This window comes from Harpia harpyja, chromosome 7 (assembly GCF_026419915.1).
Source record: "Harpia harpyja isolate bHarHar1 chromosome 7, bHarHar1 primary haplotype, whole genome shotgun sequence".
NCBI lineage: Eukaryota > Metazoa > Chordata > Aves > Accipitriformes > Accipitridae > Harpia > Harpia harpyja.
In genome coordinates this window covers 32,278,534-32,302,095 of record NC_068946.1, presented here as the reverse complement: position 1 = coordinate 32,302,095, position 23,562 = coordinate 32,278,534, and the positions used below count along the sequence as shown (strand labels likewise).

General features: G+C 55.6%; 2 protein-coding genes across 4 annotated transcripts in view; both read left to right on the top strand.

The window, feature by feature from the left end:
• The window catches only part of HOXD3 (homeobox D3), a 32,287-nt gene extending 16,252 nt beyond the window's left edge, over nucleotides 1–16,035 (top strand). Inside the window, exons 1-4 of one of the 3 annotated variants that reach the window (XM_052793297.1) lie at nucleotides 1,835–1,973; nucleotides 7,848–7,931; nucleotides 11,522–12,067; nucleotides 12,522–16,035. In XM_052793297.1, coding sequence (XP_052649257.1) covers nucleotides 11,572–12,067; nucleotides 12,522–13,276 — 1,251 coding nt within the window. In that variant the 5' untranslated portion in view covers nucleotides 1,835–1,973; nucleotides 7,848–7,931; nucleotides 11,522–11,571 and the 3' untranslated portion in view covers nucleotides 13,277–16,035. Of the gene's footprint in view, nucleotides 1–1,834; nucleotides 1,974–6,912; nucleotides 7,119–7,847; nucleotides 7,932–11,521; nucleotides 12,068–12,521 lie in introns of those variants that run through there. The other 2 variants (XM_052793296.1, XM_052793298.1) reach the window with 2 other exon arrangements.
• A 5,942-nt stretch (nucleotides 16,036–21,977) lies between these two features.
• HOXD1 (homeobox D1) lies at nucleotides 21,978–23,077 on the top strand. The gene is made up of 3 exons (XM_052792368.1): nucleotides 21,978–22,489; nucleotides 22,538–22,608; nucleotides 22,759–23,077. Exons 1-3 carry the CDS (start codon nucleotides 22,170–22,172, stop codon nucleotides 23,028–23,030), a joined length of 663 nt encoding a protein of 220 aa, XP_052648328.1. The 5' UTR covers nucleotides 21,978–22,169; the 3' UTR covers nucleotides 23,031–23,077.
• Nucleotides 23,078–23,562: the final 485 nt, after the last annotated feature.

Below are 23,562 nucleotides of genomic sequence, written 5' to 3'. Positions count from 1 at the left end.
CCCCGCCCACTGAAGTCAAACAGGGATGTAGCTGCGAGCAGAATTTGTCTCATTGTCTTTTGAAATGTTAATATCTCCAGGACGAGTGTTGGGTTCAGCAGGCACAGCTCTTACAACCCTGTTTGCAAGTCCCCTTTGAGCAAGGTTGGGGCACTGTAAGTTTACATAGTTTTAATTGCGCTGTAAGCTCGAAAAATACATGAACTGAAGGCAAAGTACCAAAAGAAATAGTTTCCAGCTGCCAATGTTCTGAAGGGTCAGGGATGTCTGTAATAACAACCAGGAGCACCCACTTGTCGTTGTCTCCCGTGCAAAACGAACCTGCGGTTTATTTTTGTTGTTTTTTAGCCCTTCTCCGGAGTTATTTTGTGTAGGAAGGGAAGCTGGTTGTTTTTGTTTATCATGGGTGAAACGTTGTGCATGGGAGCCTTTGTTAAACGGTCGCATTGTCCAGCAATACACTCGTCTTGTTCAAGTGTGATGCTTTTTATAGACTTTGCCAATGTTTTGCTGCCATTGATTAAAGCGTTATTTATACTAATTGTGGCCTGTAGTTTTGATGTAAGCCCTCCATATGCATTTGAAATAATAAAAGGTGTAGAGAAATAGATTCTGGTTTGTACCTTGAACAAACAGTCCTTACAAGGTGGGTCTCTCTTCTGTGAAAATGCTGGTCCCTCCCATCATTACAGTGTTAAAAGATGAGTGACTGTGCATAGCATCCTTCCAAATGTCCCTTTGAACAGGTTTGCTGATTGCCTCAGCCATAATGGTGTGACTCTAGGCCAAGCTGGAGTCTATATTTACATTCGGGCTGCAGTTAAAAGTGCCTGTCATCCATTTGCTACTGCTTTGCATTTAACAAGCCCTCCTAGAATGCCTCCCGGATTTATGCATGTGTGGTAGGAGGCAAGGAGCCACACCTGAAGTCACCTCGATCCCCACACAGATGTGTGCCTGTTAGGTGAGTCCTGGAGGGGATCAATTCAAAACAGAAATGGGAATTTGAAATTGAAATGCGGTGCGTAGCTTTCTCTGGGCAGTACGCTTCACTTTTCCAGCCGATACAAACGAGACATCACAAGAAAAGACAAACTTGGGAGAGTTTAAACTTTCCCGTGCACCTAAGGCAAACATCATTTTTTTCTCCCCTGCGTAAGCACCTCAGACAATAACACATACCCCTGGCCGGGGGAAGTCGATTGCACTGGTTTTGTCAGAAGTATTTGTCACTGAGGACTTGTCCTCTCCTGGAGCGCGGTCAAGGCACGAGTCCAGAAAGCCAGTCTCTGGCTCAGGCCGGGGAAGGAGCACGGTGCGCAGACCAAGGCGTGTGCCCTTACTGCCTGGAGTGCGCGGAGGGGAGGGTGTGTGTGCGTTTCTAAGCACGCACTCGCTGAGTTTAAATGTCGAGGCACATTTTGTGATTATACTTTCTCTCTCTCCTGTTTAATGGCTCCTCCTGTTACTCCCGATACATCAATACAGTTCTGTATATTATATCACCACTAGTCGTTAAGGTAAGAATGAAGAGGAAAGGCAGAGTCAATAGCAAAGCCCACTCACTGTACAGTACAGTAAATAGGGACTTCTCGGTGCAGAGCCACACTGCTTCCAACGGCCATGTTGGTTAGCCCTTTCCCCTGATTTTTTTCCTCCTTTTTTCCCTTTTTTTTCCCTTCCCCCCCAAGCCTAGAGACCAAAATAATCTTGCTAGGAACAGTCATAACAGGCAGAATTTCAAAGTGCAAGGAAGATGATAAGAATAGATTTCTACAAGTCCTGACCACGTGATTTGCGAAATAATTAATTCAGCACGTCCCTTAAGAAACACGGAGTCGTCATTAATCTGCCAAGCAAAGGACTCTATCAGACTTGAAAACTGAAGAGATCCCAAGAATATAATATACAAAGGGTGCAGTCCCTCTCTCTGCACACCTAGCTCTTTGGTAGCTGCCGAAAAAGAGACGCCGGTACGTAAATATTTTTTACTTTTATTCCTTCTTATTTAAGCCTTAATGAACTCAGCTGTCAAACGCTTGACAAATAGGGCACGCTGCTTCCTGGTTTCCAGCTCGGCAGCGGCCGGGAACCGGACCGGGCGCAAGCGGTGACCTTTGCTTCCCAGGGAGCGGGGGGAAGAGGGCGAGCGCGGAGCAGCGCGGAGCCGCGCGGAGCGCCGCGGAGGAGGCAGCCCGACCGCCTCCCGGGGCGGCGGCGCTGGCCGCGGCCGCCTGCGCGGGGAGGCGCGGAGCGGCGCGGAAGGAACAATGCGGCTGTCAGGACAGCCGCTGCCCGCTCCCACCGGCGGGGAAAGGCCCCCAGCTCCTTCGCAAGCGGGGTCGTAAATTTTGCCGTGCGTCTTGACAGGGGGGCCGCAGCGGGGCGGGAGCCGGCGCCGAGCGCGCCTTCCCCCCGCCGCCCGCACAAAGGCCGTCCGGCCGGCCCCGGCCCCGGCCCCGGCCCCCGGCCCCGCTCCCCCGGCCACCCTGCCCGCTCCTGCCTGGCCCGCCGTCCGTCTCCGCCCGAGCTGCGGAGGAGCCCGGCGCAGCCGGCCTCCGAAGCGGGCACGCCACCTTTCAAGTCCCCGAGCGGTAGCCCGGACGAGGGGGAGAATGGGGTTTGTGTCTTTACACAAAGCCACTCTCCGCAAACTCCGTCTAATATGGGCGACGAGGCTGAGATTTCGCTGTGAAATCCCAGGGTCAGCTGGAAATACTTTCTGCAAACAGGATATTCTTTATTATCCCTTGCTGGAGTAATTTCTAAAAAACCCTAGATTGTAGCTTTTTATTACTTCCGTTTCGGTGGCAGGACAGAGACAAAGTTTCCTATGTTATGAATTATACATTCAAACAATAACACATTAATTCAATTATTCAAAGATGACAAATGTTTATGTGCTTTGGTAGTGACTAAGGAACAGATTTGCTACTTCACGAGAACTCCTACATTTTTATCAATGAAGTTTTATATTATCCTGTTGGTCCGGGAAAGAAACCAAACTCCACCAAGACACGCAGTAAAATGGACCCGAACATAAATCGCAGCCCTTTCATAAGAGCGTTTATTCCCGCATATAGCCCGGGCTATTTTATCAGTTTGACAATTGCCGGAGTTGTTGTTATAAATCATCATAAGTAATTCCTGAAAGGGTGCGAGGCTGCTGGGGGGCGGGCGGAGACTGTAAATCTTTCTGTTTTATTGCTCTATGAACATATGCTCCGATTGAAGAAGTCTTAGATCCTTTACTGGAGACAAATTCGCGCAAAGCTGGAGTCCCACCAGCCAAAGGATTAACATTTCCTTAATACTTTTTCAGTCCCCTCTACGATGTCTTAATTCTGGTGGCGGTGGCGAAGGTGCTCCTTTCTTTCAGCCGTCCTCCATTTTCACGTTAAATTTCGCTTTCCCCCCCCCCCAGATTTTAAAAAGACACCCGACGGCTGTGGGGCTTTTTCCAGGGGGTTCCGAACTGCCCTCCAAAAAAGCATTTTCTTCTGAATCCTTTTCGTGCTCTTTGCTCGACCGGTGCCCAGCTTTTCCCTCGCACTTTTGTGTAGGAAGCGAAAGACCTCTCCGTCATCCAAAATGTCTAAACAGCGGCCAGAATTATGTTCGGCTTTGTGTATATGTACACAAGTATGCAGAACACGCTGTGCGTGTAGGGGTTGCTGTATGTACACACAGACACGCGAGCGCGGGGGGCTCTGCAGAACTACCCAGACGCCGAAATATATGGCTGACGGAAAAGGATATAAAGAACCATTACCTCTTACTTGAGGCGAGATTTAAGTGCATCATTTCGAAGAAATATAGGATTATAAATCCGAAGCCGTACACAATAATTTACATTGAACTTATGTTTCCATCACTGGACTCCAATCTTTTTATAACTGGTTTGCAAAGTCAGGAAAAGCAATGTAATTTAGATAAATGTTACAATGCACTTACGGTTAGTATTGTAAGGTAATACGTTACTGTCACATCCCCATGCTTTGGATGGTAATGAAATCATAGCAGATGTTAGATTAGGTGTGGTGTATTTATAGCTACAGATATGTTAGAAAAATCAAACAGAGGAGCTAGTATAATTTTTTTTTTCCTGCCGAACTGGAATTGTTGGGGAGCTTTGTGGGGACCCATGACGGATATACATCGGGTTTGCTCTATGTCTCTTCATACACACGGAGAGGGGAGGCAGGCTCAGGGCAGTCGCACACACGCACAAATGTCATGAGCTTTTTTTCTCCCAACGCTTCTTTAGCCTCCAGACAGGGGTAGTCCCCGCTGCCCCGCAGCTTCCCGGTCCGGAGAAGGAGAAAACAAAAATCCGCGCACGCCAGCGAGCCCCGGCGCCTTTCCGCCAGAGCAGCGCTGCTGCGGAGCTGCCCCCCCGGCGCGGGCTCTCGGCTGCAGCCGGCCCCAAATACCTCCTCTTTCTCCGCCGGGAATTCCTGCGCCCTTGGGATCACCCCGCCCGCGGAATTCACCCTCCCCCGGCTCCGCCGGCCCCGCGGGGCGCGTAAGTGCGGGGGCCTCTGCCGGCCGCCGCGGCGCGGAGCTCCGCGGGAGGAGAGCGGGCTCGGCAGCGCGGCCGGGCGGGCCGGTGCGCGGAGCGCGGAGCGCGGGGGACGGCCCGCCCCGCGGGTCCCGGCGCGGCGGCCCCGCTGCGCGGGGGCGCGGGCGGCCGCGGGGAGCGCGCCAGCCTCGGCCCCGGCGAGCTGCCTCTGCGATCACGTGGGCGAATATGCCTGTATTTTAAGGCAGTGCCTATATTTCTGATTATAAAGGGGTTTCTCCCGCTCGCCCCCCAAATTCATCAATGGCCGCACGATTTAAAACCAAAACAAAACACGAGCCGGCCAATTGCTGCCTGTGGTTCCAGGAGGCTGATGGCTAAAGGGTTGTGTGTTGATTTTTTTCTTTTTTTTTTCCTTTTTTTTTTGAAAGCCCAACAAATTCCGATTTCCACTCGCTCTCTTTTATTGGTAGTTGAGCCTGAGCCTGAGCCTGTTTTCGTTCTATCGGGAATTCTGGTGTATGGAAATGTCTGTAAAACCGCAAGATCAGGTTTAGGGGAGTATTGTCTGCAGACAAAGGGTGAAGGATATATTCTAAGAACTGCAAGCACAGATCCTGAAAAGTGAGGAGCCCAGGTTTATGATAAATTGATACACAGGTAAGCAACTGCATGACAAAATGGGACCTTTAACCACAGGGGCTGCATTATCGCCTTTACTCAGAGACTGTCTGGAATTTGTTTGCAATCTCTGCCCATAACGGCTGCAAATGCATGGAGTGGTCTCCACCTCCTTGAGCGTTTTAAGGTCTATCTTCTTTCTATTGTGCTCTTTAAACAAAAAGTGGACTCCTTCCCAAATGCTAGGGGAAGACGTTTATCCCTACCCTTTTCCCAATTTGCGGTGGTTTCAGGAAGGAAATTACAAATAAGGAAAGAAACGAGGGAGAGAGAACTTTGTTAGATGCTCCCATTGCCAAAGTAAGATTGAACATTACATTAATGCGTTGCCGTGGATAGCCGGGCAGGGGGTAGCCGCGTTGATTTGTAAAGGGCGATTTAAAATAGGCTCATCGGTAATGTAGCCCCTACGTAGGGTCTCTTAAATATTCTTGCCAAGCGCCTTCTCGAACCTTTTCCCCCTCGCCGTGCATTCGTGTTCCTCAGTGGCTGTTGTTTTCCTCCCCCAGTTGTTTTAGTGTTGCTGTTACCGGTATGCTCATGCCTTCGAGTTACACAGGCTGTTTGCAGCACGGCTTGATGTTTTTCTACCGAGAAGTTTCTTGCCCTGAATTTGTGCGGTTTGATCAATAAGGCGCTGGGAAGGTGCCTGGGGGGGACCGGTGCCTCTCTGGGCAGACTGGGGGGGGCTGGAAGCGGCCACACAGCCTCCCCGCACACGTTTGCGGTGCAGCTCCCTCTTGGGCTGTTGCAACCAGCCCGGCTCTCCCAGGAGCGCCCGTTTCCACCGACTTGCGGCCTGCCTGGAGCCCGGGTGAACTCTCGGTTACGTTTGCTGGACCCCCCGCGTAAAGCCCGGCTTTGTGCTGGAGAGCCGGAGTGGGTGTAAGCCTGCGCCGGACCCTGCCCGCCCCGAGTCACCCGGGCGAGTCCCCCGCGGGGGCCGAGGTGCCCCGCGGGAAAGGGGACAGGAGGCCGAGGCTAAGGGGAGAAAGTTGGGCTGGTTGTTTTTTCTTTCTGTTGCGTGTTGCTCTGCTCGATCAGAAGTTAAAGGCAGTGAACATTTTTCTTAGCTGTATGCCTCCAAGCTGCTGGCCTGCCAAGTTAGTCAGCTGAATCCAATTACTGCAAGCAGCATTTCATTTGGCTCGATGGAAGCACTCACTTATAACTTCACCTAAAATTTCAATAATACATATATTGGGCCCACGCCTGAATAATTCTAAAGATTTCCCTGGGTTTAGCTCTGGCAACTTCTCCGAGGTCGGGTCTGCAGGAGCAGCACTGGGAGCAGAGCACAACCCCGGCACGGCCAGGCTCCCCTCTCCGCAGAACAGACTTTGGGGGCTAGTCCTGTGGCCGTGGCAATCTTGGTATTTGGCCAGGCTCTCGGCAAGTAAAGCATGTCTAGAGCAAGAAGGCCGTCGCTTGTGAGGCTGAGGAGCTGCTTCAGAAAGGGATGAGAAGTCGATAATTAATTAGGCACAAAATGAAAACTTACCGTGTTAATCAACAGCGGCTAACAATGACTCGGTTTGCAATATTATGATCTCTCCGCTCAGGGGCTAAGGTGCAACCCAACTTACGCTGCCTTCATACTCCCTGTAAAGTGCTATTTCTAATGAACTCTCTTTAAAAAAAAATAAAGCACTTAAAGTTGACGTACACCCACGTGAATATATTATATAAGACGTTACCGGGACAGGCCCGGGCCGAGAACCTGAGCGAGCATCATGTGTAATCATGAAGCTCCACTTCCCTAACTCCAGTTTGGCAGCATAAATTAAGGTGATTTGGAGGAGGAATGTTGCATCCTACTGGGTTTGGGTAGGGAGAGAGAAGACTTGGTGGAAAGTTGTAAGGTCTGTTGTGTTGTGAGCTATTGGAGGCGCTTCCGTTGGTTGTTCATTAAGTGGTGAGTTATTGCTGTACGAGCCAAAGGTCATTTCAAAGGCTTATGGTGGCTAGATATCGTCTTTATAATGACCTGGGCTTCTTTGTGGGGGATTTTCTGGCACTCTTAAGTTCTTAAAGTCCTGAGTCGACACGTTACACAGCTAGACGCAAAATGCTCATTTCGAGCCGCAAATATTTGCGGCGCGTTGTCAGCGCTGGGGTTTCTTCGCTCATCTTTCTCTCTGTCTTAACCGGGGGCTGGGGGGAGGAAAGGAGAGACCTGCGCTAGCTGCCTTTCCGCGGAGTGCTCCGTGGGCCGCGGGTGCGGGGGTTGTGTCCGACGGGGGTGACGGCAGCTCCCCTCGAATGGCGCTCCCGTCCCCCCCGCCCCGTGCGCTGCCTCTCCTCTCCCCTCCGCGCCCCGGCCCGGGCTGGGCCCTCGGAGAGGCAGGGGCGGCTCCGCAGCCGCGGCCGGTGCGCGGGGCCCGGCGGAGCGGCTGCCGCAGGCCGCCCTGCCCGGGTCCGACCCGCAGCCGGGGTATTTTGCTCGTTCGTTTGCTCCCCGCCTCTCTCAAAGCGCTATTAATAAATGAAGAGAAACATCTGCCCTTTGTCTGGTAAAAGATCTGACGCGGACGGGGAGACACGGTGAGGGGCTGCGGACGAGAGGTGCATTTATTAACAAAGTCCTGAGGAAGAAAGTCCAAAACAAAGCAGTTTCCGCTGAGAGTTCTCACTTCTGTTGCAGGTCCGTGCCCAGGGATTATCCAAAGGAACCTGAAGATCCTACCCACACAGTTAAAGTCAAAAATCAAGAAAAAACATAAGTGTGGTGAGTTCTCTGAATTTCCTTTCCCATCCCCCTCTCGCTTCCCCCGGCGCGACAGGCCCTCCTTCGCAGGGAGCGAAGCCCGGCCCGGCCGCCGGCCCGCTGAGCGGGGAGCGGGGAGCGCGGCTCGGCTCCGCCCGGCGCCCCCAAACGCTCGGGCCCTGCCGCCGCCCTCACCACCGAACCGGCAAGAGCCCGCGGAAAGTCCCGCTGACGGCTGCCCGTGGTCAGAGGGAGCCGAGCCGGGCTGGGGAGCAGCCAAGCCCTGGACCCAGCCGGGGCAGCGGGTGGCTCCCCGGGGCGGGGGTGGGCTCCGGTTTAAGAGGGACCCCACGTCGGCCCCCGCTCCGTGCAGGAGCCAGCCCCCCCCCCCCTCCCGCCGCTCCTCTGTCCGCGAGGCCCCTCCGCCATCCCCGGTGCTGTCAGCCCCCCCTCAAAGGCGAGACCCCCCCCCCCCCGGCTCAGGCGCAGCCCCGGCGGTGGGTGCCCGGCGGCCCGCCCGGGGCAGAGGGTCCCCATCGCCCGGCTCCCCCGCCGGCGGCCTGGCGCGGCGGCCGGCTTCGGCGGCGGCTCCAGCGCTTTCCTTATATACGGGGCTTCCCCGGGCCGGCGGCCGGGAAACGTGCCGAGCAGGGGATTCTTTTGCCGGGGTCCCTCCTACGCGCCGGCTGCTTTGCACTTCTGAAAGTGCCGGGGCTTGGGAAGAGTTTTCCTTTTCATTCCTGGCCGGAGCGTTTACTGCCACGGCGCTAGCAGTCATAAATTTTGTTACAAACCGCAATGACAGGTGCATTGATATGCGCCCTGAGAGCTCCGGCTGCTTTAATAACCGCTCCGCTGGCCGCTTTCACCGCCTCTTATTTATTCGGTATCATATTAGATATTGATCCTAAGCAGAATTAAGTGTAGTGGAAGTTTTAGTAGAGAACTGCTTAATATGAAAGTGGCGGGAGGAAAGCGACTGGCAGTGCCGGGCCGGTGCCGGCATGGGCCGGCCGCGCTCCACGCACACGCGCGGGCGGACGCGTGGGCTCCCGGCTGCTCCCCAGATAGGGCCGTGAGAGGGTCGGTAACCTCGAAAAGCACTGGAACGAGTGGCGGGACAAAAAGCCCCATTATCGTGTGCAGCGCCTAACAGTTCAGATGAGGTTAACCTTTCTGGAGAGAAGGAAGGGAAATCTGAAACACAGACATGGATACTTTGCGGTTTCCTACCCTCCGTGCCTCCGAGCCCACCTCCCACGGCTCGGTCTCGCCATTTGGATGTCACTTTTTTTTTTTTTTTTTTTTCCCCCGGAGGCTGTTTCTGGCCAAACCACCAAGTGTTGAGCCCCTGCTTTGGTGTTACCTATAAAAACATCACCCCGGGCCTTGCACTCGTAGAAAATCAAACCCTGGAAAGCTCTCTCTCTCCCTCTTTCTCTGCCTCTCTCTTTTTAAGATCTAAAGATGAGCCACCAAACAGTTGAGCATTGTCCATGTGATTTATGGCCCATAGCCTCCTTTTTAGGTTCAAGCAGAGTTCACAAGCAGTTGGTATTTCAGAAAAGAAATAAGGCTTTTAACAGCTTAACAGCAATATTCTTTCTTAAGATTCTGCGTATTCTTTTGGGAACTATATTTTACAAGGCACATAAAAGCCTACGCTCAAGGCGGTGTTGTGCTAACAAAAGTCCTCAGTCCAGACCGCTCCCGAAAATGTAGATGATAGAAGTGGAAAAATGAGCGACAGAGTTATTTTGCACAAAAATACTTTCAAGACTCGTCAAGATTATCACAGCGTATTAAAACTCATCTGAATCGCCACCGTCCATTTCCACTGGCATTTTTAAACTAAAATTTTCCAGGAGAGGAAAATAGCTCTTTTCCCATTTCCATCAGCTTCGCAGATCATCCCAAGCTTTTGTTCAGGGAAGAAAAGGACCCCGGCGGTTTGTGACAGGGGATAAACCGCCGAGAGCGGCCGGGGATGGCAGCTCGCTGAGGTTATTCTGAGTTATACAGACGTGCGTCCCGGTGAATTTTAGAGAACAAATCAGCGGTACTTGGCGGTACCACTTGCTGCAGGAGAAAGAGCAGTACTCCGGTAGTATTGCTTAAGTATAGGCTGGAGAATGGTAATAATCGGACACTGTTCAAAAATTTCTGGCTACTCTTCTCTGGTATGTTAATAGGCTTAAACCCTGAAGAAATACAATGAACTCTTAAGATACGTTGAGTTACAGACTTACATTGTCAGGTGAAGTATGTGCTAACTTACAAAATTGCTAAAAATGTCGGAGAAACCCCCTATCCGACAAGAAAAATAAGAACAGGGAATATTGACAAGCCGCAACAAAATTGCAGAACACTTTCTATCTTGCAACAAGCGCAGAGAAATTTCGGGAGCAAGAAGGGAAAAGGGAACAGCACCCTGCCCCACAGCGTCTGCCCTAAGGGCACTTCGGGCCGCCCGTGCGTTTTCGGTCTGAGCAGCCTGATCGGGCGGCCGGGGGGGCGGGGAGCAGAGCGCCGTGAGTTGGCAGGCTGGAAAAGGAAGAGAACCCACTAAAAATCATCTCCAGTGGCTCAGGTTCTTTCTACGGGGGACAAATAAAAGGGAGGAGAAACGTTGGGTGAGGGAATTTAATTCATCACGGAATTAAAATAGGGGAGCTGACCTGCGAGTTCCTTTATAGTGCAAAGTGAAGGGAGTGAATGGCGCCGGTTACACTTTAACTCCGGAGGAATCCCGGGGAAGAAGGAGGCCGGGTTTACAAAGGGGACGGGATTTTTCTGCCTCTGCCCGGCCGCAGCCCGGGCTCAATCCATCATGTCAGCCGTGCGCTGCCGTGCGCACGCGTGCCGGGCGGGAGGGCGGGGGGCGCCGGGGGGGCTCTGGGCCGAAGTGGGCCGGCGGGTCCCCGGGGACAGCGCCCGGCGCGGCCTCGCCTTGCTCACCGAGAGCCCCGGCCTGCAGCCGCGGGGGCCGGTCCAGCGACACTCGCGCGGGAACGGTCCAAAGACAGAACAAAGCGAGAACACGTCCCCCAAAATGCCTCAGAAGGTGGCCGCTGGGAAGTCCCGCCAATGTGTCCCCGTTCCCCCCAGCACCATCGCTCTCGGGCGGCTCCTTCCCCGCTGTCCCCTGGTCCTTAGCGGGCCCCGCTCTCTCCCTGGTGTGCCCCGGTTTGCCCTGGCTCCTGCCTGGTGACCCTGCTCCTTCCCTGGCGGCTCTTGCTCCCTCCTTGGCGACCCTGGTCCTTCCCTGGTGTCGCCTTGTCCTTCTCTGGTGGTCCCTGCTCCTTCCTTGATGTCCCCTGTTCCTTCTCTGGTGTCCCCTGCTCCTTCCTTGATGTCCCCTGCTCCTTCCTTGGTATCCTCTGCTCCTTCTCTGGTGTCCCCTGGTCCTTCTCTGGTGTCCCTGCTCCTTCCTTGACGTCTCCCGGTCTCTCCCCGCTGCCCCCCGCTCCCGCCCCGCCACCCCCGGGCCCACCGGCCCAGCCGAGGCTGGGGGTGCCGGGGTGCGGGGTGTGCCGGGCCCGGCCCGGCCGCTCCCAGCCGGCGCCCCCCACTGAAGGTCTCTTTTGTGTCCCCGCTGTCCCCCTCCCCAGGTGGCTGCGAGTGGCCCGGGCCGACGACGTGAGGCGCGGGGCGGCGGTCAATGTTATTTGAGCGGGGGCCGCGGGCCTCGGCGATCGCAGAGCGGAGGATGCAGAAAGCCGCCTACTACGACAACGCGGGGCTCTTCGGGGGCTACACCTACAGCAAGGCCGACGCCTACCCCTACGGCGCGGCCCACCAGCCCTACGGCCAGGCCGGCCTGGACGGCGAGTACCCCGGCTCCGCCTGTTCCGTCCAGGGCTCGGCGCCCGGCCGCGCCCCGGCCCACAAGGGCAGCGAGCTGAGCGGCAGCTGCATGCGGACGGCCGGGGGCGGCCCCGGGGGCAGCCAGCCCCCGGGCATCGGCGAGCAGCAGCCCCCGGCGCTGCCGCCCTCCTCCCCGCCCAACCCGCCTCCCAGCGCGCCCCCGCCGAAAAAAGCCAAGGGGGGCCCCAACTCCTCCGGCTCGGCCACTGCCACCCTCAGCAAGCAGATATTCCCCTGGATGAAGGAGTCCCGGCAGAACTCCAAGCAGAAAAGCACCTGCGCCCCCTCAGGTAGCCCGACACGCCCGCCCCGGCCCGTAGCCCGCCCGGGGAGCCGGGCTGAGCGCCTCGGGCTGAACCCCTCGGGCTGAGCCCCCCGGCCCTGCGCCTCGTCCCCTTCTCCTCCAGCTGCCGTCGCCGCCGCCCCTCGCTCGGGGGTCCCGGCCCTGCCGGGCGCCGCAGGTGGGGCAGGCCGGGGGCTGCCGCCCCGCTCCCCCTGCCAGCCCAGCAGCGGGAGGCCAGGCTGGGCGGGCGGGCGGCCGCTGGGGGGCCCCGGGGGGAGGCAGCCGCGGGGTGGGGTAGGGGGTGCGGGCAGGGAGGGGGGGGAGGCCGCCCCCGGGCCCCTCTGCGCCCCCTCCCCGGGCGGCGGCAGGGCGAGAGAGGGCGGCGGGGCTCCGGGGAAGCCCGGGGGGGGGGGGGGCTTTCGGGGGGGACCAACGGCTCTTTGTGGCTCTTCTCCCCGCAGGAGAGAGCTGCGAGGACAAGAGCCCCCCCGGGCCGGCCTCCAAGCGGGTGCGCACAGCCTACACCAGCGCGCAGCTGGTGGAGCTGGAGAAGGAGTTTCACTTCAACCGCTACCTGTGCCGGCCGCGCCGGGTGGAGATGGCCAACCTGCTCAACCTGACCGAGCGGCAGATCAAGATCTGGTTCCAGAACCGCCGGATGAAGTACAAAAAGGACCAGAAAGCCAAAGGCATCATGCACTCCCCCGTCGGACAGTCCCCGGACCGCAGCCCCCCCCTGAGCGGCCCGAACCACGTCGGCTACTCCAGCCAGCTCCCCAGCGTCAACAGCCTCAGCTACGACGCGCCCTCGCCCACCTCCTTCGCCAAATCCCAGCAGAGCATGTACGGGCTGGCCGCCTACACGGCGCCGCTGAGCAGCTGCCTGCCGCAGCAGAAGCGCTACGCGGGCGCGGAGTACGACCCCCACCCCATGCAGAGCGGCGGCGGCGGCGGCTTCGCCAACCCCAGCCTGCAGGGCAGCCCCGTGTACGTGGGGGGGAACTTCGTGGACTCGATGCCGGCCTCGGGCCCCATGTTCAACCTGGGGCACCTGCAGCACCCCTCCTCCGCCAGCGTGGACTACAGCTGCGCCGCCCAGATCCCCGGCGGCCACCACCACGGACCTTGCGACCCCCACCCCACCTACACGGACCTCTCCTCCCACCACACCTCTCAGGGACGGATGCCGGAGGCGCCCAAGCTCACGCATCTGTAGCGGGGCGGCGGCCGGCGGGGCCCGCTCCCCTCTCCATTACCTCACTTTTCGGACGGGACAGTGTTACTTTAAAGCTCTCGAGTGCCAACAGTATTAGCGGCTGCGTCTCCCCTAGCAGCTCCCTTCTCCCTCCCGCAGCCCCGAGTAGGTCCGTGAGCAGGAGCCTTTCTCTTAGGGCTGTTGTAAGCGTGACAGTGCAATATACTGCAAGCCGAGGGACTGCTAAGCCGGTAATGATGTACTTGAAGGTAAGTCTTAGAGGTGCCGTAGTGTTTAGCGGCGCGTCACGCTGAGGTGTTTTAGACCAGTCGCCAGCGGTGGGAGCTCGCCCGCGCGCAGGCTTGTTTCAGAGAAGTTAATTTATGAATTCCGCCGTAACGTAAGGGTCGCATCGGACTAAACGATATGTATTTATTATTTTAAGCGAGACATTTTTGTATCACTGATTATTTATCCTCGTCTTAATGTATTTATGTGGGTATTTGTAGAGTTTCTTCACCAATACTTCGGGAGAGCGATTCAGGTCCGTGGTGACTTACATTTCACCTATTTAGTATATTCGGTCTGAGCTAGTTGAGAGAGTAGTCTTGAACAGTTGTAACAGTGGCTGGTGTTTGTAGTTTATGTAAGGATTAATTAAGACGGCAAGTCGTGAGTCATTAATAGAGTAAAGCAAACTGGCATCGCACAAAGAGCCGTTACACTTTAAAAAAAATAATATCGAAAGTATTTTTAAAGTATTTATTTCTAACCGGCTGGCCCCACTCGAGCGCCTCGGTGGCTTGGCCGGCAGCTGGCTCGGCCCGGTGAAGCCACCTTTGGTTGGAAGCACAGCCGCTTTGAGGAGGCGATCTACAAAGTGGGGCGCTTGGCCATCTTGTTTTGGAACAAATCCTGCATACGAAAACCTCGGTGAGGTTAACGTTTATTTATTGACTGGGTATCTATCGCACATATTATTATTTCGGTGGGCTATTTTATTTTCTTTCTTCTTTTTTTTTTTTAATTAGGCTCTGGCTATCTGAAATAGAAAAGAAATTAGAAGCTTAGAACGCAAAAAAATTAGAAACCCTCTGATAGTGCTAATTTCATTAGGGTCTCCATAGCAATCTGCGCAGCAGCTGCCGCCTCCTTTGTTATTTACACTGTTGTCCTTATACTAACCATAAATCAATTTTTTAGACATCTTTGGAAGCCCGAGATTTTCCTCTTGTTTTTCATAAACATAAACTTTGAAAGAAAATTGACAATCAGATACACACAGCCGAAGGGGAGCCGCCGAGGCGGGGTGCGGGCAGCGGCCGGGCGGTGCCGCCGCACTCCCCCGCTGCCCGGCGAGGACGGTCCCGTCCCCGGGGCACTGCCGCCTCTCTCTGCCACGAACGGGACAGCTAACACGGGGAAGAATTAAAAAAAAAAAAAAAAAAAAAAGGAGGGAAAAAAAAGAAAGGAGGAAAAAAGAAAAAAAAAAAGGAACGATGCTCTCAACCCTCGTGTTTCCTCCTCTCTAGTTACCCGGCTGTGTTGAATCCCTCGCTGGATTTACAGAGATACTTCTTTTGTAAACTTTGTCATTAAAGTCTCTTCCTGATGGTACATCTCGCTCCGAGAAGACTATTCTTATCTCTTTCTAAAAGTGTCGAGTTAAAGATTAATCCGAACTTCTGTATTCCCCACCAAACCGTCTGATGCGCCACTTCACAGTTTGACAAACACTGCAGCTCCTACTCCATCCTCTAATGACAGGACCTGGCATTCCTATTGTGAGAAATATTTTAACTCCTCCAATTCTGGTCAACACAGACAAGTTTTCTTTCTTTCTTTTCTTCTTCGTTTCTTTCTCCTCCCTGCTTTCTTCCTCGCCTTCTGGTATTTATGTTTGGCTGGACAGTAACGATTCGAAATATTACTTAGGGTTTTATTTTCCCCTCTGTGCGATTTTAACAATGTCGTGCTACGTTGAGAAGTGTATCTTTTCTTAAATTTCACTTTCACCCGAGCAAATTTGGATATATGTGTTGTAGATCTGTAAACAAAGCAAAACAGAATAAACTACTTTGTTCGGAGACATATTTTAACCATTTTAAGCCCTAAAATTGTTTTCTATGGAAGTTTTCACACAAATTGTTTCTTAGAAGCTGCAGCCAGGAGTAAACAAAACATACAAACAACGCAAAAAGTAAGGCTAAACACCACTCGTGAATTATACTTCTGTAATATTCCATATATATATATCTGTTTGTATCTCCAGAACTTTCTGTGATCAATGTACCCACGACTGAAATCATCCATGTAGGTTTTTTTGTGTGTTCTTGAAATCATGACATATTTCGCATCACCTGCTTCTACCTGCGAAATGGCAAGGCACCACCATTTCCGCAGGGCCGTCCCTGGTGTAACCCAATGTGCTTTTCCCAAGCATTTCCCAGCTTCGTGCTCTGTAGGTTGTTCTTCAAACAGTGTCTCCTCTGACTTACACTATTAGTCCTTCATTAAATCTGTTAAGAAAGCAAAGGCCGTTTATAGATAGCCCTTCCCCAGATCTGAGGCAGAAGGGGATTTCAGAGGAACCTTGACCACAAACACGGTGTTACTGAGGCACACTGCTCTGAATTATTTTCATATTGCAGAAAGATGGGGTTTGCAGTTTCCAGTGGGGGAGGCGGAGGAGCATGTGCGAGGGGAAATCTTCTTGTAAATAAATTCACTTTCTTCTCCGTGACTCTGGCAGAGGTGTCTCGTTTGTAATGCAATAGAAGTCTGTGATGATAACCTAATTATAGAAGTAATGTTACTTCAGCGAGATCGCTGGCATTTTTACAATGTTTGTACAAGCATCAGCAATCTAGAGGAGAGACACACTTTGGCACAAGCCAGACTTTTTCTTGGCCCATCATTTAAAACCCATAAATTATAAACAACTCCCTTTCACACTCAATAGGAACTCACCTCCTTTGCAACAGCATCTGATGTGCTGAACTCCGGTCACCTATTTAGAACACAAATCGTCAGCCAAGGCCAGGCCTGGGGCTGATCCCAGCCTTGCCTTTCTTTGCAAATAGGAGCCATAGCACCCCTTCCCCCCCTTCCCTGCTCCCTCCATCCATTCCAGACCCATAACAGGGTCACTGAGCCAGGGCCTCTCAATGCTGACAGCGCTGCAGCAGTGTTTGGGATAGGGAGCTGCCGACAGCACCGGCTGAGAGGTGTCAGGGGTGCACTGAGCTTCAGCGAGGCCGTGCAGGTTCTCTTGTTCAGATCAGTGGGTTTTGGGTCTCCACGTGTTGGTTTGGCCCTTAAAGTAACATACCATTTCATGGGGCCCCAGCAGTTTCCCTGCTGCAAAAAGGAGATGAGGCTTTGTGCTAGCTCCGTGCAGTCAGTGCAGGACTGAGCTGCCCCTTTGCACCCTGTTTCTTTTGAGGGGGGCCCCATCCATGACCCACTGTCTAGGGCCTGGTGAGCAGCACCGGGGCAGGGGGACCTAGGCAGGCACAGCCAGGGGCTCCCAGGGAGGCCACTATCTTGCAGGTGCCACTTGTGTGGGGCTGGGAAAACAAAGCCAAATGCCTCCTGCGCCATTAGCAAGTGCTGCCTGCACAGAGCACTGCAGACTCCCAGCCCTGGTCCCTGGGCAGGCCGGGGAGGGTCTCTGGGGCACCCCACCTGGCTGCCACCATAGGACCACGCCTGGGTCACCCGGGGCTGCAGGCAACCTTGTGCACCAGTGAAGAGGAGGCAGCTGGCTTCACACCCAGGAGGCAAGGACAGGCAGGGGGGAGGGTGGCTAAGAGGGAGCCCACCAGCACCAACCAGAAGATCCTTGACTTTCTTGGGGACCAGCTGGGTCACTGGAACCCCATGGCAAGAAGTCTGAAGGCAGGATCCACCACTGGGGTCTCTGCATGCCTCCATCCCCATGGGGAGCCCTATGAAACAGCCTGCAGGGATGTCCAGGCACCGAAGGGACTACTTGGCTAGGGAAAAAAGAGTGTAAAGGGAATGGGGCTGCTGAGCTACCACTGGGAGGGTGCCTCGCTGAGAGCTGTCGGCTGGGGAGGGAGGGAAGGAGCTGCAGGTCGCAACGCCGTACTTCTATGTGCCAGTCTGCCGTGTGTGCCCAGTGGCCGCACACAATGGCAGCCCAGTGAAGCTGCAGTGTGCTGCATGGCGGAGAGGCCCAGGCGTCCAGCACCACCGCCGCAGACCTGCCTGGGAACAAAAGCTGGAGCCAGACGGGCAGCACAAAGGGGCTGGTGCTGCCGGGGCAATTAGGGCCGTGGTGGTTGGCTGGGCACCACGTGATGTTGTATATTGTTGAACCGGCTACCTCTGCTTTTAAAAGGCGTGAGATGGGCTGGACCAGAGCTCTGTTGGCCGCAGCCACTTTCCAGGGACTGAGCGGCAGGTTAATCCCTGAATGGACAACGGCTCTCCATTCCCATGTGAGCAGCGGCAGTGGGTACGCCGTGGTCTTCGCTGGGAGTGGGGCTGGTGGGGGAGGGAGGGGACTGGCTCTATTTGTGGTCATCAATCACATGATGAGCACTTTTCACTCGACAGCGGTTCCTCCTACTTCTGCTTGGGCCTGAGCCAGCTGGGACTCTACCAGAAACCCCAGCCAGCAGAGGCAGAGCCCAGTCCCGGAGCCCGAGAGCCATGGAGTAATGTGGCAGGATGGGACCAAACCCCTTCGGTCACAAAAGCTGAGATGCAAAAGGGGACACAGCAAGGTGTCTGTGCCTGCACATCCTCAGGCCTCTGCAGATACTGCTTGGGAGAAAAGGTGGGCCTTTGTCTCTACCTTCAGAGCCCAGGGTCCCTGAGCTCCCTGAACTGCTCTGGGATGAACTCCAGAAGTCAGCTGCAATGACCATAAGCACAAAGCTGAACAAAATTAGCATGGGATCTGTACTAGGCAGGATGGAGGTCTTCCAGGTAAAAAAATACTCCTGAATGTACAATTTGGACACTTGGGTTCATTTTTTCTTTATTTGCTGATGTGCAGTTTTTCTTGCAACAGCAGAAGTTTTGGGAGACGGTAGATGACTCCATGCTGAGTGAGGTGTGCAGTCTCAATCTTTCCTCCAAGGAACCCGGGCCACCTTTTAGGACCTTCGGGAGCAAAAAGGGCTAGGCAAGGCAGAAATCTTGGCTGCAAACCCTTTGACATCCCTGTTTTGCACACAGCAGTATGGCTTACCTTGATACCTCTGGGTTATCAGTACGTATAATTTTTCCTTCTTACCAAATTCACAGCCACGGGTCAGGAAACAGGGCATTACATGGCACAGGGACCTGTGTGGAATCACTGTTCTGGGGAAATCCTTACAGAAGGAGGGAGAGACTTTCCTCTTCTCTGTGTTCATGTAGAGGATCTTTGTGGTTAATCCCATGTGCTGGGAGAGCAGAGGTCCCTGTCCCAGGCCTGGTGAAACTGCCCCAGGGGTCAGCCAGGAAAGGGGAGCTTGTGGCAGGGAAATATCGACAGCAGAGGGGAACAACACCTTCTTCAAGAAGAGCACAAAGTACCCTGCCTGCCTGGAAGGGCTGTGCTTGTGCTGGAGCTGAGCCCAGCTCCCCTGGAGTGGCAGAACAATTCCCCTTCTTTGCCCTGGCGTCTGTACATCCCTGGTTTTATTCACACTTTACAAAATAAATTTTCCAGGGCTTCTCCTCCTTCTTCTCTGATAGCCTTCCTCCCAGGGGCCTCTGATGGTTTGCCTGTGTTAACAGGGCCACTGCTTAAATCCCCAGTGTTTGCTTACCTCTCTTCGGGATGCCCACCCACACCCTGGCTGTCTCCACACCATGGATGTACATCCCCATGTACCACTGAGAACCAGCTCTCCCTGGCTGGCAGTGTTGTGGCAGCAGAGAGGCAAGGACAAGGTCATGCTTGAACCAGACCTTCCACATCATTTTCCTGGGGGGGATCTGTTGAATCTCCTGTGTGTTAGTTCTTGTGACAAGCACAGAGGGTGGAGGCTTGCTCCAGAGAGGAAAGGCAACATGTCCCAACCTCAAAGCAGTCCCTGTGGCTCAGGGCTGCCATTGCCTTCAACACGCATGCTGCTCAAGCAGCCTCCCCAGGGCACTGCTGGTAAGTGTCTGCACCCAACAGGGCTTGGGGCTTTTTGGCTGGGCTTGTTCCTACATCATGTCTTAATTTCACAGTGGCTGTCTCAGGCTTTGCAGTGGCCCACATGTTTCCAGAAGCGTGGTGGCACAGGGCTTGGTTTAGTCCATTGTTCTCACGGATGTTTCTGCCCCAGCATCTCCCCTGGCTTGTGCCATCACTGCACTTCTTGCACAGACGTGCCTAAACCTCCCAGCCATTCTCAAATTGCCTTTGACAGCATCATGTTCCTCCCACTCTTCTTTTTAACATGCTTTTCTTCTTCCTCCTTTGACTTCCAGGGACTCTTTCCCAATAGACCTCTTGCAAAAAAACAGCTGCAGTCGCTCAACTTCCTATCACTGGGACTTAGCAATTTAAGTCTGACCACTGTGAAATTCAGGAGCGTAGAAAATTGTACCCCCCTCAAAAGCCAGAGCAGCAACAAGAGACGCTTTGCCTGCATTTAGCCACTGATTTCTGCTTTCCTCATCCTTGAACAGTCCTGCAAAAACAAACAGGTAACAAACGAGAAACTCGGTAACAGAATCCAGCTGGGTGTATGGAGAGATCATATGTTGGTGTGAGCACGGACAGCTCTTCTGGCATGTAAAACACAGCTTTAGGTGTAATTAAACCAGTTGCGTTCTGCAAACAGAAGACTCAAGTAAAGCAGCAGCCCTCCTCTGGAGCCAGTGCTGTTCGCTTCACTGTGGGCAGGAGTTTTTACAGCAGGGGAGACTGAAGAGCACAGATGCTCTCCTGCGTGGACAGCCTTTCTCTACTAAAGAGAAAGCCTGGTGTTCCTGGGCTTCTCTTTTGTCAGAAGAAGACGTTTTCCAAACCACTCTGATTGCCATGGGTGTGCTGAGCAAGTTAGTATCATCCAGAATTTAACCCCTCCCTCAAAATGTAGGTTTCCTGACAAGGTATATTTGATTTAAACTGTTATTTTAATCTATACCTGCATCCTCTGCAGATGGAAATGTAGGTGATACCCCATTATTAGTGCAGTAAGGTAGCACAGCCCCGAACACTGAACAAGTCTGCGTCTGGAGAACACCTAACTTCAGGACCCTGGGCTTACAGTGACTGCTCTGTCTGTAGACTCTGAGTCCCAAGCACATTAAAGTAGTAATCTGTATAGCCAGCCTTTGCTCTGTAACAGTTGCTTTACAGTAGATGGGCTGGATGAGCTGGGGAAAAAGTGGGGCTGATAGAAGGCCACGTTGCTGGTCAGAGGCCATATGTAGGGAAGTGCTCCCATGTCCTTGCAGGCTTGTGTCTGCTTGACCCAGGGATGTGTCCTCTCAGGGCCTCTGCAGGAAAGAAAATCAGGCCTGCTCTGAACCATCAGCTGGGCATAACAGTGTGGCAGCTGGAGCTGCCCAGCACAAGTCTCCATGGGAAAAAGTTGAGGCTGAGTCAGTGAAATGGTCTGGTTGTGTCTCCCCACAGTGTCCCTTCCCTGCCACCAGCCCAGCCCTCTGAAATCTGCAAAAGACCCAGTGGAATTTTTCCTTCTCTGGGGATCCTGGTTGCCCTTGCATGGCTTGCACCATGTCTGGTCCTTGCAAAATTTGTGGCCTCTTCCTGACCACAGTGAGCAGCAGTTTGGCCAAGAGCTTGTAGAGCTCTTCGGGCTGTTGAGTGGAAGGCACTGTATGATGGATGAAGGCCTTTCAATTGCGTGCTTTTATTTAGAAATAAAATAATTTTTGATAAGGTACCACCCTTGCATTTCCCAGCTGAGTCCACATCCACCTCCTAAGACTTAGAAGGCTACACGTCTAATTCAAAGCAGCATGATATAGCCCTTCTTTGTGTTCCTTGTCTGTCCAGTACCAAGGCACCAAAGTCCAAGTGTGCTCTGCCCAGCGCGTGCTTTTGCTGTTCTGAACTGCGTTGACACATGGTTATCAGCTGACGAGTTGGATGAAACCCATCATTATCCAAATCAAGCATATGTGTAGCTCGGAACGGTGAAGTGTCACTTTTGGAGACATTTAGGGAAAGATGATCACTTTTGGAGTCCAGGCTTCACATCCTCCACACTTGTTCCTGTTCACTGCCATACCGGGGGAATGAAAACCAAGAGAGAGAGTTGGAGGGTTTGGCTGGGCAGTGCAACTTGCTGAGCTCTCTGCCAGCTGCAAACGCTCAGTAAACAATGCCGAATCGCCAAGGGAAAAATGAAAGCCCATTAACGGGGTGAGCCCGGGGATTCACTTTTGAGAGGCTGCAGAGCACTTATCTGATGGAGAGAGACCATTAAGCGCCGCGAGGTGCAGCAGCCCCCCTCCCCGGGACAGGCGGAGAGCCTGGGGGTGCCTGCCCAGCCCGCCGCGCCCCCGGCTGCTCCCCCGGGCTGCGTGGGCTCCCGTGGGAGCCTCCGGGGGCCTGGCCGGCAGCAGGGCAAGGGCAGGGGGCAGAGCTGCCCTGGGACGGGAGGTCGGGTAGCAGGAAAGCGCCGGCTCACCCACCCTCCAAACTCCCGGCAAGCGGCCCCGAGGTGCGCGGCGGCTCCGGCGAGTCCAGAGCGAGCGGCCTGCCCCGGGGGGGTCGCGGGAGGGCTCGGGGGGACTGCCCACCCGCAGCCCCGCGCAGGCCCCGGGCGGCCGGGCGTGGGAAGGGGAGTCGGCGGCGCCCGGGACCCCCGGTGCGGGCTCCCCCCGCCGGGCTCCCATTGGCCGCGGGGCGGGACGTGCCGCCCCGCTCCCGGCCCTATATTAGGGCAATATTGCCCCGGCGGGGCGCGGCGCTGCCCCGCGGGCCATGGATCTGGGGTACTTTCCCCTCGCTTTCCCGTCGGGGCTGTGCCGCGGGGCCCCCCAGACCCCCTACCCCCGGCGGGGGGACGGCGCCTTCCTGGCGCTGGGCACCGGCGCCAGCGCCGCGCCCCCCCCGCCGCCTGCCTGCGCGGGGGCGGCGGGGTACGCGGCCGCTCCCCCCGCGGCGCCGGGCCCCGGCTACCGGCCGTCCCGCGGAGCCGGGCCGCCGGGCTACGCCACGTCCATTTTCCCCGGGAGCGGCCGCCCGCCGCCGCCGCCGGAGCCCGGCCGCCCCTGCCCCGGCGCGGGCGGCGGGGGGCTGCGGCGCCTCTCGCCCTGCCCCGGGGCCGCCCCCGGGCCCGGCTCTCCGGCCCCGGCGGCGGCCCCGGCGGCGCCCCGCACCTTCGAGTGGATGCGAGCGAAGCGGAGCCCGCTCGGGAGAAGTGAGTGGGGCGGCAGGGCGCGGGCGGGGGCTGCTCCCATCCCAGCTCCCCTCTGCCCCCGTCCGGCCCCGGCCCCGCTCCCTTCCCCGGCCCCGGCCCCGCTCCCTTCCCCCGCCCCCGCTGAAGCGCGGTGTTCTTTCGGCGTTGCAGGCGGCGCGGCGCCGTGCGGGGGGCAGCCTCCCGCCTGCCCCGCACGCACCAGCTTCAGCACCCGGCAGCTCACGGAGCTGGAGAAGGAGTTTCATTTCAGCCGGTACCTGTCGCGGGCCCGCCGCCTCGAGGTGGCCCGCTCGCTGCGCCTCCGCGACGCCCAGGTGAAGGTCTGGTTCCAGAACCGCCGCATGAAGCAGAAGAAGCGGGAGCGGGAGGCGCTGGCCGCCCCCGCCGCCGCGCCCACGGGTGCCCCGGGCGGCCCCGCATGAGGCCCCGCCGCCCCCCACGGAGGGGTCTGCCGGGGACGTCGGGGCTCGGCTGGAAGCTGCGGCCGGCGGGGCACCCCAGGTGTCCTTGCACGCGGGACCGCGGCGATGTAGCTCCTCTGATTTTTCTATTGCAACTTACTTCCAGTTTTATTTATGAGGATTCAGGGAAAGGTGCCAGCCCGAAACGCTGCCGGCTGCTCAATGCCGGGCCGGGCCGAGGCAGCCAGCTGGCGCAGCTGGGAGCTAACGGGGACTGCCGCTCCCCCCGGGCAGAGCAGAGAGCGGCTCCGCCAGCTCCCCGGGATCCGCGGGGCGGTGGGTGTATGGCGGGGCTGCCTCAAGCTCCCAACCCCTTCTTCGTTTTGCATTTAAAAAGAGAGATCCGCAGGCTCAGGCAACGTTCATGCAGAAGAGGGGCAGAAACCCCGAGAAGGCAGAGCAGGGGAGAACAGGAAAAACTTCTTCTCACGGGAAGGGGCAGGGATGGTCACCGCTACCCGTATGAGTCCAAGATCCTCTTTTGAAAAAAAGT

What these genes read in the sequence shown, in the direction of transcription:
- HOXD1 (XM_052792368.1), top strand. Translation starts at nt 22,170, where the DNA reads ATGGATCTGGGGTACTTTCCCCTCGCTTTCCCGTCGGGGCTGTGCCGC. An exon ending in GCGGGCGGCGGGGGGCTGCG is followed by an intron (nt 22,490 to 22,537) that starts GCGCCTCTCGCC and finishes CGGCTCTCCGGC; the next exon opens with CCCGGCGGCGGCCCCGGCGG. An exon ending in GCGGAGCCCGCTCGGGAGAA is followed by an intron (nt 22,609 to 22,758) that starts GTGAGTGGGGCG and finishes TCGGCGTTGCAG; the next exon opens with GCGGCGCGGCGCCGTGCGGG.